Raw genomic sequence first — 19648 nt, forward strand, 5'->3', positions numbered from 1 at the left:
AGCCACACTCAAGGTACTAAACGACATCATAACCGCCATCGATAAAAGACAGTACTGTGCAGCCGTCTTCATCGACCTTGCCAAGGCTTTCGACTCTGTCAATCACCATATTCTTATCGGCAGACTCAGTAGCCTCGGTTTTTCGGATGACTGCCTTGCCTGGTTCACCAATTACTTTGCAGACAGAGTTCAGTGTGTCAAATCGGAGGGCATGCTGTCCGGTCCTCTGGCAGTCTCTATGGGGGTGCCACAGGGTTCAATTCTCGGGCCGACTCTTTTCTCTGTGTATATCAATGATGTTGCTCTTGCTGCGGGCGATTCCCTGATCCACCTCTACGCAGACGACACCATTCTATATACTTTCGGCCCGTCTTTGGACACTGTGCTATCTAACCTCCAAACAAGCTTCAATGCCATACAACACTCCTTCCGTGGCCTCCAACTGCTCTTAAACGCTAGTAAAACCAAATGCATGCTTTTCAACCGGTCGCTGCCTGCACCTGCATGCCCGACTAGCATCACCACCCTGGATGGTTCCGACCTAGAATATGTGGACATCTATAAGTACCTAGGTGTCTGGCTAGACTGCAAACTCTCCTTCCAGACTCATATCAAACATCTCCAATCGAAAATCAAATCAAGAGTCGGCTTTCTATTCCGCAACAAAGCCTCCTTCACTCAAGCCGCCAAGCTTACCCTAGTAAAACTGACTATCCTACCGATCCTCGACTTCGGCGATGTCATCTACAAAATGGCTTCCAACACTCTACTCAGCAAACTGGATGCAGTTTATCACAGTGCCATCCGTTTTGTCACTAAAGCACCTTATACCACCCACCACTGCGACTTGTATGCTCTAGTCGGCTGGCCCTCGCTACATATTCGTCGCCAGACCCACTGGCTCCAGGTCATCTACAAGTCTATGCTAGGTAAAGCTCCGCCTTATCTCAGCTCACTGGTCACGATGGCAACACCCATCCGTAGCACGCGCTCCAGCAGGTGTATCTCACTGATCATCCCTAAAGCCAACACCTCATTTGGCCGCCTTTCGTTCCAGTACTCTGCTGCCTGTGACTGGAACGAATTGCAAAAATCGCTGAAGTTGGAGACTTTCATCTCCCTCACCAACTTCAAACATCAGCTATCTGAGCAGCTAACCGATCGCTGCAGCTGTACATAGTCTATTGGTAAATAGCCCACCCTTTTCACCTACCTCATCCCCATACTGTTTTTATTTATTTACTTTTCTGCTCTTCTGCACACCAATATCTCTACCTGTACATGACCATCTGATCTTTTATCACTCCAGTGTTAATCTGCAAAATTGTAATTATTTGCCTACCTCCTCATGCCTTTTGCACACATTGTATATAGACCCCCCCTTTGTTTTCTACTGTGTTATTGACTTGTTAATTGTTTACTCCATGTGTAACTCTTTGTTGTATGCTCACACTGCTATGCTTTATCTTGGCCAGGTCGCAGTTGCAAATGAGAACTTGTTCTCAAATAGCCTACCTGGTTAAATAAAGGTGAAATAAAAAAATAAAAATAAAAAAGCCACAGTGACTTTAGCATAACAATGTTTCAGCAAATGCCCTCACACACGCATAGCGACACATGTTCTCTCAGCCAACACAGTCAGACAAAAGACACCAGCACTTTTATAGGGCAGATGGTAGACAGACAGACACTGGACCAGCATGTCATGGAGTGTCCAGGTGACTAAATAACACAAACAAACCCCCACACACACACATAATATATATATATATATATACACACACACACATTTGTTTAACTATACTTGTGGGGACCAAACAATTGATTCCTGTTCAAAATCCTATTTTCCCTAACTCCTAACCCTTAACCCTTAACCTAACTCCTAACCCTTAACCGAACTCCTAACCCTAACTAATTATAACCCTAACCCTTAAGCCTAAATAGCCTGCGAAATATCCCCACTTGTCTGTATTTTCCTTGTTTTACTATCCTTGTGAGGACTTCTAGTCCCCACAAGGATAGTAAACCCCCACAGGGATTTATTCCTTTACGGGTCAACTCTTTCCCACAAGGCTCTGCTATTATGAACAGGAAATTCCTCCAAACAAATGGAAAACAGTGAGTGACACACTACAGCATTGTCCAGAAAGGGCCTTCCATTCAGGAAAACGGATATCAATCTATGTGAATCCAACATTTGGTGGTCCTTTGAACAGCCCAGAGATGAAGTAAACAGAGAAAGAACAAGACTGCTATGAAGCCAAGAGGTCTAACTTCCACCACAAAAGAGTAGTGGGTCAGGATGGTGAATGGGAGACCCTCTATTCTTCCAGTATACCACAATACCATACCTTCAAGTTGGAATCTGCATAGCTGGTGTCACAGATGGCATGGGGGGGGGGGGTCAGAGATCACCAGCTGCCTGAGCCTAGTGACCCCTGACCTCTCACCATTGATATTTTTTGGTATTTTATTAGGATCCCCATTAGGGTCCACACAGCCACAGCTACACTTCCTGCCCGGCCACACAGCCCTACTTAAGTAACAATCATAGGGGGGGACAAAATGGCGCCATAGCGAGAACACTGTGTTTCAGCGAGCTCCCGTGGCATTCGTAAATGTATATTTTTACATTCATCTCCTAGCTTGAAAAAGTGGTCGAATTGGCTAAATAAGTTATCCTACAATGAGTCTTGATGGCTATTTCTCAAACATCTCTGACTATATGCCCAACAGAACTACTAAGAACTCGACCAAAACCACCATCCCTGTAGATGTGCAGGAGGAGCTAGCTAACGTTAGCGAAGCTAACACCATTGCGGATCCAGGCACAATGGACCTGGTGATTCAAAAGATGACTGATAACATTACTAAAGTGATCGATGTTAAGATAATAACGGTCTTGGAAGCAATAGCAGGCCATTCAGCTGAACTACAGAGGGTTGTCAAACGTGTTGATGAGGCAGAAGGAAGAATTGCTACAGTGGAAACTTCAACTACATCTATGGACACTAAGATAAAGGCACTTGAGAAACAGGTGCGCAAAATGGCGGAGCACATTGACGACTTGAATAATCGAGGACGCAGATGCAATATTCGTGTTGTGGGACTCCCGGAAAATTCTGAAGGGACACGTTCAGTAAAACATTTTGAGGAATGGATCACTGGCTACCTACAAATGGACACTAAGGCTGGACGTGTGAAGCTGGACAGAGCCCATCACTCTCAAGCACCGATACCCGGTCCCAACCAGCGCCCACGGACAGTGGTTATAAAGTTCCACAACTTCACCGACAAGCAGCGCGTCCTGGATGTGGCTAGAAACATCGGCTCTGACGGTAGTCATCGTAAAGGTCCAAAGGTCTCATTCTTCAATGATCATTCCACAGCGGTTGTACGAAGACACAAAGCATTTGATGAGGCGAAGGCTCGACTCAAGAGAATGAATATGGACTACGCACTGTTGTACCCGGCCACATTTAAGATTATGGTCAACGGATCGCCTAATAAAACTCTACACACCTGAAGAGGCTGCTGCGTTTGTTGACACTCTTGGGGAAATAACTTTAAGCTGCACCTCCGCAGCATTGTATAACTTTTTTATTTATTTTTTTGAATCTGATCATGAAACAGTGGTGTGAGTTCTCAGGTGCTCCGGTTCAGTAATATTCGTATCTTTATTATTTTTCTTGCTAAAGTAACTGCCGCTATAGCTCAGGCTGAGATATGTGTTAATCTATATTGGTGCCCAGGCTTGGTTTTAGGTGGAAGAGCCTCAATCTTCTTCTATTGATTTTCATGTCCATACATATAAAGGATGAGGTTATTGAGTGGCAATGCGGACTTAAGAGTCTACATTGGAAAGTTGAAATCCCCTGCAAGTTAGCTAGTGGGAAACCCTCTTTTGGATCTTTACAAGTTTCGTTTTTGGGTTTAGTATAATTCGAGTTCAGTGTTCATATCGTTTGTTTATGCTCGGTGAGATAGAAGAGAGTTCAACACATGGAAAAAGGTACCACCTCACTTTTACAGTAGGATTCAGTCTGGATATTGAATGGTCAAGGTGCAATGGCAGGTCACAGACTGCATGTACATGGAACATAAGAGGGAGCAAATAACCCCATTAAAAGGAAGAAGGTACTGTCTCTTTTTGAAAAATATTGATATCGTCCTGTCGCAAGAAACTCATTTAGATGATAAGGACCATCTGAAATTGCAACAAGGGGGGTTTGGTCAAGTGTTTTTCTCATCATTTACATCCAGAAGTAGAGGTGTGGCAATTCTTGTGAAAAAGAACTTACCACTTAAGGTCTTGAATTGTGTGAAAGATAAATTTGGTCGCTTTGTTATAATTAATGGTACTTTACAAGGGCAGAACATTTCTACTAATGAATATTTACTTGCCCCCTGCTCACCCCCCTGATTTCCTCACTAAGGTATTTCTAGACTTTCAGAATTAAACTCAGACACTGCAGTGGTTGGAGGAGATTTTAATTATTGATAAGTTTCCCAGCGGTATTCACTCTTTCCTCAAGCTAAGTCACTTAAAGCTATTTGTGATGATCTGGGGTATGCTGATGTTTGGAGAACTTTTCATCCTGATTATGTCCTACACAGCCAATAAGAGACCTGTAAAGCGTACTCCAGGGGTCTGATTATGTCATACACAGCCACTAAGAGACCTGTAAAGTGTACACCAGGGGTCTGATTATGTCATACACAGCCACTAAGAGCCATGTAAAGCGTACTCCAGGGGTCTGATTATGTCATACACAGCCACTAAGAGACCTGTAAAGCGTACTCCAGGGGTCTGATTATGTCATTCACAGCCACTAAGAGACCTGTAAAGTGTACACCAGGGGTCTGATTATGTCATACACAGCCACTAAGAGACATGTAAAGCGTACTCCAGGGGTCTGATTATGTCATACACAGCCACTAAGAGACCTGTAAAGCGTACGCCAGGGGTCTGATTATGTCATACACAGCCACTAAGAGACCTGTAAAGCGTACTCCAGGGGTCTGATTATGTCATACACAGCCACTAAGAGACCTGTAAAGCATACTCCAGGGGTCTGATTATGTCATTCACAGCCACTAAGAGACCTGTAAAGTGTACACCAGGGGTCTGATTATGTCATACACAGCCACTAAGAGACATGTAAAGCGTACTCCAGGGGTCTGATTATGTCATACACAGCCACTAAGAGACCTGTAAAGCGTACGCCAGGGGTCTGATTATGTCATACACAGCCACTAAGAGACCTGTAAAGCGTACTCCAGGGGTCTGATTATGTCATACACAGCCACTAAGAGACCTGTAAAGCATACTCCAGGGGTCTGATTATGTCATACACAGCCACTAAGAGACCTGTAAAGCGTACTCCAGAGGTCTGATTATGTCATACACAGCCACTAAGAGACCTGTAAAGCGTACTCCAGGGGTCTGATTATGTCATTCACAGCCACTAAGAGACCTGTAAAGTGTACACCAGGGGTCTGATTATGTCATACACAGCCACTAAGAGACATGTAAAGCGTACTCCAGGGGTCTGATTATGTCATACACAGCCACTAAGAGACCTGTAAAGCGTACGCCAGGGGTCTGATTATGTCATACACAGCCACTAAGAGACCTGTAAAGCGTACTCCAGGGGTCTGATTATGTCCTACACAGCCACTAAGAGACCTGTAAAGCGTACTCCAGGGGTCTGATTATGTCATATACAGCCACTAAGAGACCTGTAAAGCGTACTCCAGGGGTCTGATTATGTCATACACAGCCACTAAGAGACCTGTAAAGCGTATTCAAGGGGTCTGATTATGTCATACACAGCCACCAAGAGACCTGTAAAGCGTACTCCAGGGGTCTGATTATGTCATACACAGTCACTAAGAGACCTGTAAAGCGTACTCCAGGGGTCTGATTATGTCATACACAGCCACTAAGAGACCTGTAAAGCGTACGCCAGGGGTCTGATTATGTCATACACAGCCACTAAGAGACCTGTAAAGCGTACTCCAGGGGTCTGATTATGTCATACACAGCCACTAAGAGACCTGTAAAGCGTACTCCAGAGGTCTGATTATGTCATACACAGCCACTAAGAGACCTGTAAAGCGTACTCCAGGGGTCTGATTATGTCATACACAGCCACTAAGAGACGGAACATGCATGAAAAGCAAAAAACGTTAGAGGGTGAATTAGGAACTAAAGAGAAGGACTACATTAAAACTCCCACTCCTGCCATATTAAAGGAAATATCAGTCCTTAGATCAACGTTGGACTCTCTCCTAACACAGGACGCTGAAAAGAAAATGAGATTTGTCAGGCAAAAGCTATATGAACATGTTGATAAGCCGGGAAAGTACTTGGCATACCTAGCTAAAAAGAGAGCTGACTCTCAGTCAATTGCTACTATTACTGATTCTGATGGCAATCATTTATATGAAAATATAATTGATAAATGACTAATTTAAGAAATGTTATGCAAACCTTTATGTCTCAGAACTCCCAAATGATGCACCCAAATTAATGATGCACATTAATGCCCCTATTACCGAGGAAGAGATAATGTTCGAAATTAAGAATCTGCAAAATGGTAAGGCCCCAGGACCAGAAGGGGTTTTGTAGTGAGTTCTATAAAGAGTTCCATGGCCTGATCCTTGAGCCATTGCGTGATATGTTTAACCACTCATTTCCAAATGACCAGCTCCCTCAAACGCTGAGAGAAGCCAACATATCACTTATTCTCAAAAAGGGAAAATGTCCAGAGTCTTGTTCCTCGTACAGACCAATTTCCCTTCTGAATGTGGATAGAAAATAGCTTTCTAAAATTCTAGCCACAAGATTATCGGACTCACTGCCACTAATTGTGAAAGGAGACCAAACTGGCTTCATTAAGGGCCGTAAGTCATGCATCAATGTCAGGCGGCTTCTTAATGTAATTCAAGCCTACCAGCAAAGTGCTATGGATGGTCTTGTGCTCTCCCTAGATGCTGAGAAAGCATTTGATTGTGTGGAGTGGTCTTACCTATTCTTTGCTCTAAATAAATTTGGTCTAGGGGACAACTTTATAAAATGGGTGAAAATGTTATATGATGATCCTCAGGCTGCTGTCCTTACTAATGGGCTAAGGTCAAATAGCTTCTCTATATACAGAGGTACCAGACAGGGCTGTCCTTTGTCTCCTCTCCTCTTTGCACTCGTTATGGAACCACTGGCCGAGGCCATCAGGGTAACGCCTGCTATACAGGGGCTGCTCATTGGTGATGTTCACCATAAAATAAGCTTGTATGCTGATGATGTCCTGATATTAATCTCTAGTCCCGAGACTTCAATTACATCTCTTATTAATATTATTGAATTATTCAGCGAATTCTCAGGCTACAAGATTAACTTAACTAAATCAGAGGCTATGCCACTCTGTACCTAATACTTCTCCCCCCTTCCCTTTTAAATAGTCTCCCTCAGGTTTTATGTATCTGGGTATATTTGTAACTCCTAAATTCCAGGAAATGTACAAAGCCAATTTTGTTCCCTTGTTTGATACAATAAGACAGGATCTGGAGCGCTGGAACTCTCTCCCGATTTCTTGGTCGGGAAGAATATCCCTCTTGAAAATGAACATTTTACCTAGACTACTTTACCCAATCCAAATGATCCCAGTATTACTCTCCAATAAGGTAATAAAGGATGTAAATGGATGGCTAAGTTCCTTTATATGGAGTAAACGCAAGCCAAGACTTAAGATGGCAATATTGCAGCTGCCAAGTTCTATGGGTGGCTTGGATCTGCCCAATATCTGGTTATATCAGTGGTGTGCCCACCTATGTTATATTTCTGACTGGATCACAAACAATGACTCCTCTATTTGGTTAGACATTGTGACTTCTCTTTCAAAATACCCCTTACAGGATCTTTTATTTTTCAGAAGTTTCAAGTCTGTAGAAGATCACTGCAATAATCCCATTACACTTAACACACTCAAAGTATGGAGGTCAGTTCAACGCTTCCTGGGAAGGTCCAAACTACAGTGCGAAAGTATTCGCCCCCCTTGAACTTTGCGACCTTTTGCCACATTTCAGGCTTCAAACATAAAGATATAAAACTGTATTTTTTTGTGAAGAATCAACAACAAGTGGGACACAATCATGAAGTGGAACGACATTTATTGGATATTTCAAACTTTTTTAACAAATCAAAAACTGAAAAATTGGGCGTGCAAACTTATTCAGCCCCCTTAAGTTAATACTTTGTAGCGCCACCTTTTGCTGCGATTACAGCTGTAAGTCGCTTGGGGTATGTATCTAGCAGTTTTGCACATCGAGAGACCTACATTTTTTCCCATTCCTCCTTGCAAAACAGCTCGAGCTCAGTGAGGTTGGATGGAGAGCATTTGTGAACAGCAGTTTTCAGTTCTTTCCACAGATTCTCGATTGGATTCAGGTCTGGACTTTGACTTGGCCATTCTAACACCTGGATATGTTTATTTTTGAACCATTCCATTGTAGATTTTGCTTTATGTTTTGGATCATTGTCTTGTTGGAAGACAAATCTCCGTCCCAGTCTCAGGTCTTTTGCAGACTCCATCAGGTTTTCTTCCAGAATGGTCCTGTATTTGGCTCCATCCATCTTCCCATCAATTTTAACCATCTTCCCTGTCCCTGCTGAAGAAAAGCAGGCCCAAACCATGATGCTGCCACCACCATGTTTGACAGTGGGGATGGTGTGTTCAGGGTGATGAGCTGTGTTGCTTTTACGCCAAACATAATGTTTTGCATTGTTGCCAAAAAGTTCAATTTTGGTTTCATCTGACCAGAGCACCTTCTTCCACATGTTTGGTGTGTCTCCCAGGTGGCTTGTGGCAAACTTTAAACTACACTTTTTATGGATATCTTTAAGAAATGGCTTTCTTCTTGCCACTCTTCCATAAAGGCCAGATTTGTGCAATATACAACTGATTGTTGTCCTATGGACAGAGTCTCCCACCTCAGCTGTAGATCTCTGCAGTTCATCCAGAGTGATCATGGGCCTCTTGGCTGCATCTCTTATCAGTCTTCTCCTTGTATGAGCTGAAAGTTTAGAGGGACGGCCAGGTCTTGGTAGATTTGCAGTGGTCTGGTACTCCTTCCATTTCAATATTATCGCTTGCACAGTGCTCCTTGGGATGTTTAAAGCTTGGGAAATCTTTTTGTATCCAAATCCCGCTCGGACCTGCCTGGTGTGTTCCTTGTTCTTCATGATGCTCTCTGCGCTTTTAACGGACCTCTGAGACTATCACAGTGCAGGTGCATTTATACAGAGACTTGATTACACACAGGTGGATTGTATTTATCATCATTAGTCATTTAGGTCAACATTGGATCATTCAGAGATCCTCACTGAACTTCTGGAGAGAGTTTGCTGCACTGAAAGTAAAGGGGCTGAATAATTTTGCACGCCCAATTTTTCAGTTTTTGATTTGTTAAAAAAGTTTGAAATATCCAATAAATGTCGTTCCACTTCATGATTGTGTCCCACTTGTTGTTGATTCTTCACAAAAAAATACAGTTTTATATCTTTACGTTTGAAGCCTGAAATGTGGCAAAAGGTCGCAAAGTTCAAGGGGGCCGAATACTTTCGCAAGGCACTGTATATATACGCAGGTATGTGTAAGTGAGAGCTGGTTTTTGTGTGCTTTGTCTCTGTTGTTGTATCTCTTAATATGGGTGGAAATTGTGAAATTCCAATAAAAAATATTGTTACAAAAAGAACGTAACAATCATAACTATCTGCTGGTATGTCACTGCTTGGCTGGCATGTCACTGCTTGGCTGGCATGTCACTGCTTGGCTGGCATGTCACTGCTTGGCTGGCATGTGTTTTGAGATTTTCACAGACAAAAGATATGCAGTCAAAAAAGTGACAAGTGACCAACAGCCTTGTGCAATCTCTCTCGCTCTATACAAGTATCCTAAGCTAAACAATCAAGAGGGTTTGCAGTTGTTTCGATTCTATCGGCTCCATTGTGCCAGGCAAGCCCAATCAAGCCCAACATTTGAAATTATTTTGAATACTATTTGAACCTAGGCCTGACACACACATGCACACGCACGTACAGTAAGTGCACGCTCTCGCGCGCAGACACACACACACACACACTGTATGATATGCAGGTCAGGTCGACCCCCTGTCTCAGGCGTGAAATTAGTACACGTGAAGATTTATGGCAGGGTCGGTCCACAGGCCAAGAGCTGATGGTAAAAAAAGACATCCATCTTCGAGCTGTCTAACAGAGGAGCTGTACACACTTGAACACACACTTGAACACACACACACAGATTTGTTGGACCTAGAGCGTCTGGTCTGGACTGACTTCTCTCTCTATGTGTCCAGAGGGAGATAGATAGCGTGAGTGGGAGACAACAAGAAGAAAGACATTTCAAGGGAAACGAGGGTGCAAACATTCCCCTGCAGAGCCAAGATGAGGAATTTGGGAGCATGTCCAACCTGTGACTCTCCCATCCACTCCTAACTTGTTTTATAGGGCAACGTCAAGACACTGAAAAAAAGAAAAGCTGTACGTCAGGGGCATACCAAACCAATCATGGCTTTAATAGGGTTAGAAGAACCAATCAGTTGGGGAGAGAGCCTTTCATCTGTTATCCAAGGAATCTCGTTTCTAAACGACCTACTTATCTGAGTATAACTTAACTCCGGTTAACCCCAAATTCGACACTCTCTCATTGACCTACATACCAAAATCCCTCACTTCTTGTTATTAATTATGTGGACAGATTTTGGGCAGAGTAAATGCTCTCGCATCGTCTCTTCCTCTCTGGTGTATCCAGAGAGCTACTGGAGACCCATAGCAGAGACGGAAAAGGAAGCGAGACACCCCAATCGCTGTTTTTTTTCGGGTTCAATGAAAGTCACTGAACTAACTAGACCAGACGCAGCTGCTATTGCATTGGTATCTATGAGAGGCTGACAATTTTCCCCCAATGGTAAACTCCCTGATCTTCATTTATCCACCATCTTTGCATATATGGCTCAAACAGAGGAAGTGAGTGTGAATGGACTGTGAGCAAAACATAATGGGTACATAATTCTACACAACACTGCCTACATGGCTTTCACAATAAAAACCTTCTGGCTCCACCAGCACCTTCGGAGGGGCCTCAGGGGAAGATGCCAGGGATAATAACTGTTTCTGCTCTTTATTTCACAGCCACTTTGAGTCATTTGGAGGGAGAGGCCTAGAAGAGGCCAGGCAGGAAAGAACACACAGGGAACAGTGATTACTTTAGCAGAGAGACAGACAGCAAACATGGGTCTGGCCTGGTCACTCCACAGGGTGAGGAGAGCGACTGTGTTCTCCAACTGTGGTAAATATTCAAACCAGTGCCACTCCATGATTGAGTTATCACTTGGGACTGTACTGTAGTGGGGATGACCACGACTTACACTAAACTATGACTAATGACCATGCATCGTCAGACAACCAAAGGTCCATTTATTGGATATATATTGGATAATGGTATTTTACAGACAGAATGAACTATAAGGCCAACACTGAGTTTCTGTGAGGTTCACACCAGCAACACTAGTTACTAGACACCCGTACGACTCAAACACAGGAAGTGAGTGTGGACTGATTGTGAGCAAAACACAATGAGTACACAATTCTACACAACAGTGAGTGATCACTTTGGAGAAACCTTACAGCGCCCAGTTGTAGACAAGAAACAGACCTAGTCCCAAAAACAAACAAACATGGGTTTCCTTCGATTCAAACAAAGGAAGTGTAACTTTCATCGTCCTATTTGGCAAATAAATATTTTCTAAAACAAGGAGAGATCACACACACGACAGAAAAACAACCATGTTAAGGTTTTTGTTATAATAAACTATTACGGTATTTAGGTCACAAAGATGTCATATTGGAAGAAAATACTCTCTCCTTTCTGTTGTGTCTGTCTGTCTGTCTGTCTGTCTGTCTGTCTGTCTGTCTGTCTGTCTGTCTGTCTGTCTGTCTGTCTGTCTGTCTGTCTGTCTGTCTGTCTGTCTGTCTGTCTGTCTGTCTGTCTGTCTGTCTGTCTGTCTGTCTGTCTGTCTGTCTGTCTGTCTGTCTGTCTGTCTGTCTGTCTGTCTGTGTGTGTGTGTGTGTGTGTGTGTGTGTGTGTGCGTGCGTGCGTGCGTAATGGACAGATACCATTCAATGACAAACCAGTCACACCCTATCTGTAACTTCAAGATCCTTTGTCACCAAAGCTTCAAAGGGCTTTACATAAAATGTCTCTTTGAAAGCCAGTATAAAAAGGCTGTAGAGGCTGATTGTACTCTATATTATACTGATTATACTCTTTCATTCTAAAGTGCCTTCCAGGAGAGGAGCGCGTGTATCATAACTCACAAAGACCCAAATCACTAGGCCCACAGTGTACTGAACATATGAGCCCCATTAGTCCTTTGCAGGCAGACAACAAAACAATTGAGATGGAGGTAGAGGAAATGTTGTTTTTGTACCGTAACCTCCGTCTCATGTAAGGCTGTGTCTGTGGCTATTGGGGAAGGGGGCCTTATCCATCTGAACAGAAGGACAAACAAAGAAGGGCCTCTTGTCTCCCTGCTGAGACAATGTGCGGGTAACTGCCAAAATGAAGGAGGCGCCTACTTGGTATCTTAATAGGGCGGTGGACGAGCACGAGCCAGAACAGCTTCAAAGCACCTTGGCATAAATTCTACAAGAGTCTACAAGTCTATTGTAGGGATGCGACACCATTCTTCCACGAGAAATTGTATCATTTGGTGTTTTGTTGATGGTGGTGGAAAACGCTGTCTGAGGCGCCACTCCAGAATGTCCCATAAGTGTTCAATTGGATTTAGATATGGTGATTGGGACGGCCATGGCATATGGTTTACAATGTGTTCATACTCATCAAAACATTCAGTGACCACCCGTGCCCCGTGGATGGGGGCATTGTCATCCTATGGGGGCATAGCCATGGTAGCCAAAATAATGTAAAGAAAAAAGAAATTGTGCCGTCTGGTTTGCATAATATAAGGAACTTTAAAGGATTTAGACTTTTAATTTTCATACTTAAGTATATTTGAGCAATTACATTTACTTGTGTTACTTAAGTATATTTAAAACCAAATACTCTTAGACTTTGAATAAAGTAGTATTTCACTGGGTGACTTTCACTTTTACTTGAGTAATTTATTATCTTTACTTTTACTCAAGTATGACAATTGGGTACTTTTTCCAGCAATTACGTTCCATACAGTACAGAACTACATGTAACTGCAGAACAACTTCAAACTTGCCTGATCCATCTACATAGCATCATGATGTTGGTATAAACTACACACACAAATCAATAACAATCAGTTAAGTCGTGTCTAAAGTGAACAGCATTCTTTCCCTCTACTATAGTCAATCTCCCAGGTTAGGTCCAAATGAGAGAGCTTACCCCACATACCAGGCATTCCTGCTCAGGTCAAAGGCCTGATTCGGGGGACTGCTCACCCAGACAAACCCTCTGACTTCCAGGGCCATGGCTGATCGCTCCAGCTATGCTGACCCATTTAGCACTTGCACAGCCCACATCCTGCTGCTTAGCCTACACACACACACACACACACACACACACACACACACACACACTGGAATGCTCTCACCCATGCATGAGCGCACATACACATTAGTGATGGGGGGAAAAAACAATACAATTACATATTGGGATATTATTTTTGGCGATATATCATATCGTATCATTTTAACAACATTGCAATATTATTTTTGTGCTAGTTTGCTGTAGCTATGCCAAAACGTTCCTTTCATGTTCTCCATCTCCTTTCTAAATAGGGAGCCCATTTGTTTCCAGCACTTTCATTTCCATGACTGATCAAAACTCATTATATCATGGCTCTCTCGTCTGCAGCAGATGGTGAGCAATATGTTTGAAACACCGAATCGCAATAAAATCACAGCATCGAATTGCAATACATATAGAATCGTGAGAATCGCAATACATATCGTGATAATATCGTATTGAGAGGTCCCTGGGAATTCCCAGTCCTAATTCACATGCACGCACAAGGGTCTGAGCTGTGTGTGAAACCATCACCATGTTGGGAAGTAAGCTGCTGTCGGGAGGGTGAGGGAGGTAGGGGGATACTAGACTTCCACAATGGGGGGGGGGGGGGTCAGAGGGCTTTGATCATGGGGGAGGTGACCCTGTGTGGCCCCTGGCTTGTAAGAGGACATCTGGCCTGAGGTGGCCCAGCTGGGAGTGAAACTTTGTAAACTCCATATCAGTCTTTACGAGACATCTTCAAGAAGAAGCAGCTGCTTAACCACAGGATTTGTGTTAACTACAGAGGCGGGATTAGAAGACACTAGCACAAAGTGATTATTTGACAACTGTGACTTGTTAACCTCTCAGTTTTAGACCCTGAGTCGGGCATCAGATAGGTCAATAGGTACTAATAATAGTCGCTATACCCCCCCTAAAATGGTACCTGACAAAGTGAATTGAGTCAACGCATATATATTTCATTATGTAATGAATCACAGTTGTTTCCAAAGCTGGCAATTAGTTTGTTCTACTTCCTTGTTTAATTTTGCGTTCCCAACAAGCAGTATGCTTGCAGAAATAAATAAGAACATGGATTCCCTGAACAAAACACACGTTTCACATTAAGCTTTACAGAGCTAGTAGGGCGTTAAGGGGGGGGGGGCAGTGAATTCCTCATAGGCTCTCTCACGCCTCGGCTCGAATCCAAAAAGGCCAGTTTCTAACCCAAAGAACTCGCAGCATTTTCCTCCACTCACACGTTCAACCTGAGCAGTGACAACTCAGCCCGTGTTAAAAAAAAGTTTAGATACAAATTCTATTTGAGAACACCCTTTCTGATTTTCCATCTTTTCCATTTCTCTTCACAGATCTCCTTGGGAGTTGTGGCTGAATTTGCAGTGTCCTAGCTGCTACTGTAGAACGTATTCTATTTATTTGTCTGTCGCTCTAAAATGAGCATTGAAAGAATTCCATGCATTTAAATTAGAATATTGGTAGACAGATTTGCATCATTCATTATGTATTAAAAGCTTTCATTAATGAGATCTTGGAGAGGTTATAAACAGGCATTCCACAGGCTCTCATTCATTCTTTGATCATCTCTGACAAATTAATTTCTTAATTCATTCACTGTATTAAAAGTGATTGGTTTAAGATAGAGCGTCTCGTTCCTAACGGCTGTTTGAACCAATAAAAGCAAAGGTGATGTCATGATCAAAAAGGCGGGCTCTAACAGCCTAATCAGCCTATAGCCTTATTGTTTCAAGTTCCTTCTCATGCTGGGTGAATGGAATGCCGTTACAGTGCTTCTCTCATCCACCCAAAAGCCTTGTATATACTGTACCATCTCCCATACTATCCTTGGGAAGCTCTGTCCACTCAACTCCTCTCCCCTCTAACTGTGTATAGCTCCCCTCTTCTCCCCTCCTCGTCCCCGTCCTCCCTCCCTCTCTACCCAGGCCAGTCTCTCAACTAACTCTCATCGCCTATATCTCACTCTCCCACTCTTGTTCCTCACTTCTTCAACCCACTCTCTCTCTCTCCTATCCACTTTCTTCCACCCTCCTGTCTCAAACTCTTATTTTTCTGTCTATAACTCATCTCCCTCTCTCCCTGGCTAGTCTTGGCTGGTGCTGAGTGGTGTCATGGCAGAACGGGTGTGTTCCTGTGTTGCTCTGTGCAGGCGGAGAGGGTGAGCTAATGGCTGACAGATGTTTAGAGGAGGAGGAGACACTCTAGGACAAGACATTCTTAAGCAGAGCACTGTTCCAATCACACACTGTTGAGTAGGGCCACGCTAGCACACAATAAACGTATAAACAGTTCTAAACAGTTCTAGACCATTCTGTTAATACAAGACAACCTTGCTGTAAATAGCCTTTCTACACCACAAGATTGTGTTTATCAGTAGGCGGTTATGCACTCATTTGTGCTGTGTTATCAGCCATTCAGGCCACAGCTTCAGTCATCCAGACCACATTTTGAGACTAATTGCCCCCCTAATAGGTCTAGAAATTGGCTGGTTTTCTCTCTGTCTCCTTCTCTCTCTCTCTCCCTTTCTTTCTCTCGCTCTCCTTCTCTCGCTCTATGAATCTGGGAAACATGCCAGACAGGGAGAGAGCGGGAAAAAAAGGCAGAGACAAAAGAGAAAGAAAGAGAGGGGGAAACCTTAAACTGGCATAGAACACAGTGAAAAACATCAACCTTTCCCTTAATGAGCTTTACAAGCTGCTCTGTGTAGGAGAGCAAACAATTGTTTCCACTGAGGGCATTCTTGGATGGCTCTGAAGTGGTATAATAGGGAAGACATCAAAACTAGGAAATAACATATATGGAACGATGTAGTAACCAAAAAAGTGTTAAACAAATCAAAATATATTTGAGATTCTTCAAAGCAGCCACCCTTTCCCTTGATGACAGCTTGCACATTCTTGGCATTCTCTCAACCAGCTTCATGACGTAGTCACCTGGAATGCATTTCAATTAACAAGTGTGCCTTCTTAAAAGTTAATGTGTGGAATTTCTTTCCTTCTTAATGTGTTTGAGCCAATCAGCTGTGTTGTGACAAGGTATACAGAAGATAGCCCTATTTGGTAAAATACCAAGTCCATATTATGGCAGCTCACATAAGCAAAGAGAAACGATAGTCCATCATTACTTTAAGACATGAAGGTCAGTCAATACGGAAGATTTCAAGAACTTTGAAAGTTTCTTCAAGTGTAATCGCAAAAACCATCAAATGCTATGATGAAACTGGCTCTCATGAGGACCCTCACAGGAATGGAAGACGCTGAGTTACCTCTGCTGCAGAGGATACGTTCATTAGAGTTAATTGCAGATTGCAGCCCAAATAAATGCTTCACAGAGTTCAAATAACAGACACATCTTAACATCAACTGTTCAGACGAGACTGTGTGAATCAGGCTTCATGGTTGAATTGCTGCAAAGAAACCACTACTAAAGGACATCAATAATAACAAGAGACTTGCTTGGGCCAAGAAACACGAGCAATGGACATTAGACCTATGGAAATTTGTCCTTTGGTCTGGCGTCCAAATTTGAGATTTTTGGTTCAACCGCCGTGTCTTTGTGAGACGAGGTGTGGGTGAACGGATGATCTCCGCCTGTGTATTTCCCACCGTAAAGCATGGAGGAGAAGTTGTTATAGTGTGGGGGTGCTTTGCTGGTGACATTGTCTGTGATTTATTTAGAATTCAAGGCACACTTAACCAGCATGGCTACCACAGCATTCTGCAGCGATACGTCATCCCATCTGGTCTGGGCTCTGTGGGACTATCATTTGTTTTTCAACAGGACAATGACCCAAAACACCTCAAGGCTGTGTAAGGGCTATTTTACCAAGAAGGGGAGTGATTGAGTGCTGCATCAGATGCACTTGCCTCCACAATCCCCCAACCTCAACCAAATTCAAATAGTTTGTGATGAGTCGGCCCGCAGAGTAATTGAAAAGCAGCAAACAAATGTTCAGTATATGTGGGAATTCCTTCAAGACTGTTGGAAAAGCATTCCAGGTGAAGCTGGTTGAGAGAATGCCAAGCGGGTGCAAAGCTGTCATCAAGGCAAATGGTGGCTATTTGAAGAATCTCGAATATATATATATTTTTGGTACTAAATGATTCCATATGTGTTATTTCATAGTTTTGATGTCTTCACTATCATTCTACACTGTAGAAAATAGTAAAAATAAAGAAAAACCCTTCAATGAGTAGGTGTTTTTTTTTACCGGTAGTGCATGTGTGTATGTGTGTGTGTGTGTGTGTGTGTGTGTGTGTGTGTGTGTGTGTGCGTGCCTACGTTTGTGCATGTGTGTGTGCACGCTTGCCTAACTGTAGTGCTTGTGTGTGTGGTTGAGGTGCGAAAAAAAAATCCTCATTGTCTTTCCCAATTGTTTGTTATATTGGTCTATTTTCTCTGGGACCATCAATCACCTCTCTGGCCATAACAGCACAAGACCAGTTAATTAACAACTGCCATGAACCTAGCCAGAGCCACCAACATGTCAGCAATACTACACTGGTGGTCAATGACCAAAGTGGCAGGCTCTACAAACAACTGTGAACAACTGTTCCTGCATGGAAACCAATCAGAAGTAGTTTACTGGCAACAGGGGTGAAAACCCCCCCTCCCCCCCAAAAAAACTATGCTGAAGTGAAGTACATCATTCAACAGCAGTGATCAGGATTTGCTTGATATAAATGGAAGGCAGACAGCACATTAATTATCTTCTAATGTTCACCGAAATATATGAGTCTGTATGATAAAGACGATTCATAGATATACTGATGGTTTGGAGCCAATTAGAATATGCTGCTATTTCATTGGCGCATAATGTACACACAACATGCACTCAAAGGCACTGGTTTAGTGAATGCTGACATTACATCTTTGAAGCTGGACAGATGTGCAAGGCTCCCCCTCTTCTTTTTCTGAACTCTGTCTTCTTTAAATGACTGTGTTTAGTTATTTAATATAAAAATATACACGCATCAGACTGTCCCAAGTTAAATTGACCAATCAGACAAGCACGTTACTGTTGGATTATGTACAATAGCCAAATAATTACTAAGTACATTTTTGAAAGAAAAAAAGGAAAACATTTGTTTGTCAACAGACGAATTGTCCTCTAGAGCGTTTAAAAAAAATCTAAATAATAAAAAGCATTTACCTCGTCATGACAGCAAACGACTGCGACTAGTAGACACAAAAGGACACTTCGAAACATCTGCGGAGAACACAAATAATACAGTTGCTTCAGTGACAGCCTGACAGTCAAAACATAGCAAAACGGAAGAAACCTAAGTATTTATGAAAACGATGTCTTCCTTTTTTCCAAAATGTACCATGTTAGCGGGTGATGACCCAAAGGCAGAGGGGAGACGGCAGTGTTCCGACTGAGACAAAGGAGGAGAGGAAAATTAGATTGGCGAAATTTGAGCACCACGGAGGAATTTTCCCCGTCTGCCAATAGAGCTCAATGCACTCGAATCGGGACGGAGAAACTGCAGCAAGAAGTGAAGTTCTCAAGGATGGACAAATGACGTGGAGAGAGTTGATTCAACGTTTAATGTTATCAAAAAATACATGTGCCATCCATGGTTCCTTAGTTGACTTACTCAGGAACCATGGCTGGCATGGTTACGCAGGAGATTTACATTTTTAAAATCCCTCCCAAATTTCTGTGTTAAAAAAAAATATATATCATAGGCTAATCATATCATAATAAGTACACAACAATATGTGCTATTCCACATTGAATCAAAATTTTTCATATCTTAATAGTTTATCAAACTTGCAAAGTCCAGTGCACAGTGGCTTCGCATGTAGATGTCAGTTTGTCCGTCATGGGATATAAAGAATGCAGCACCGCCCTCTGACGGTAAGTTATAACACCTACCGTAGATGTACATTAAGTACAGTAGTATACCTGACAAGATAATGATGTGAATCATAAATCAAATTGTATAGATGTATTGATTTTGAAGAATGCACGCATATACGACACAATGCAAAAAAGAAAAGAAAGAATGTGCTATTTCAAATCGATGTATTACTGTAAAAAAAAT

General features: G+C 42.7%; 1 protein-coding gene across 1 annotated transcript in view; it reads right to left on the minus strand.

Annotated features, from left to right (window-relative positions):
- Positions 1–19209, minus strand: part of LOC109887707 (follistatin-related protein 1-like) — a 32010-nt gene extending 12801 nt beyond the window's left edge. The window contains exons 1-2 of the mRNA XM_031824522.1: positions 18926–19209; positions 18751–18807 (exon numbers count right to left, since the gene is read on the minus strand). Of these exons, the coding sequence (XP_031680382.1) occupies positions 18751–18807; positions 18926–18928 (60 nt within the window). The 5' untranslated portion in view covers positions 18929–19209. The remainder of the gene's footprint in view (positions 1–18750; positions 18808–18925) is intronic.
- Between the last annotated feature and the right edge of the window lie 439 nt (positions 19210–19648).

The sequence above is a fragment of the Oncorhynchus kisutch genome, linkage group LG5 (assembly GCF_002021735.2).
Source record: "Oncorhynchus kisutch isolate 150728-3 linkage group LG5, Okis_V2, whole genome shotgun sequence".
Lineage (NCBI taxonomy): Eukaryota > Metazoa > Chordata > Actinopteri > Salmoniformes > Salmonidae > Oncorhynchus > Oncorhynchus kisutch.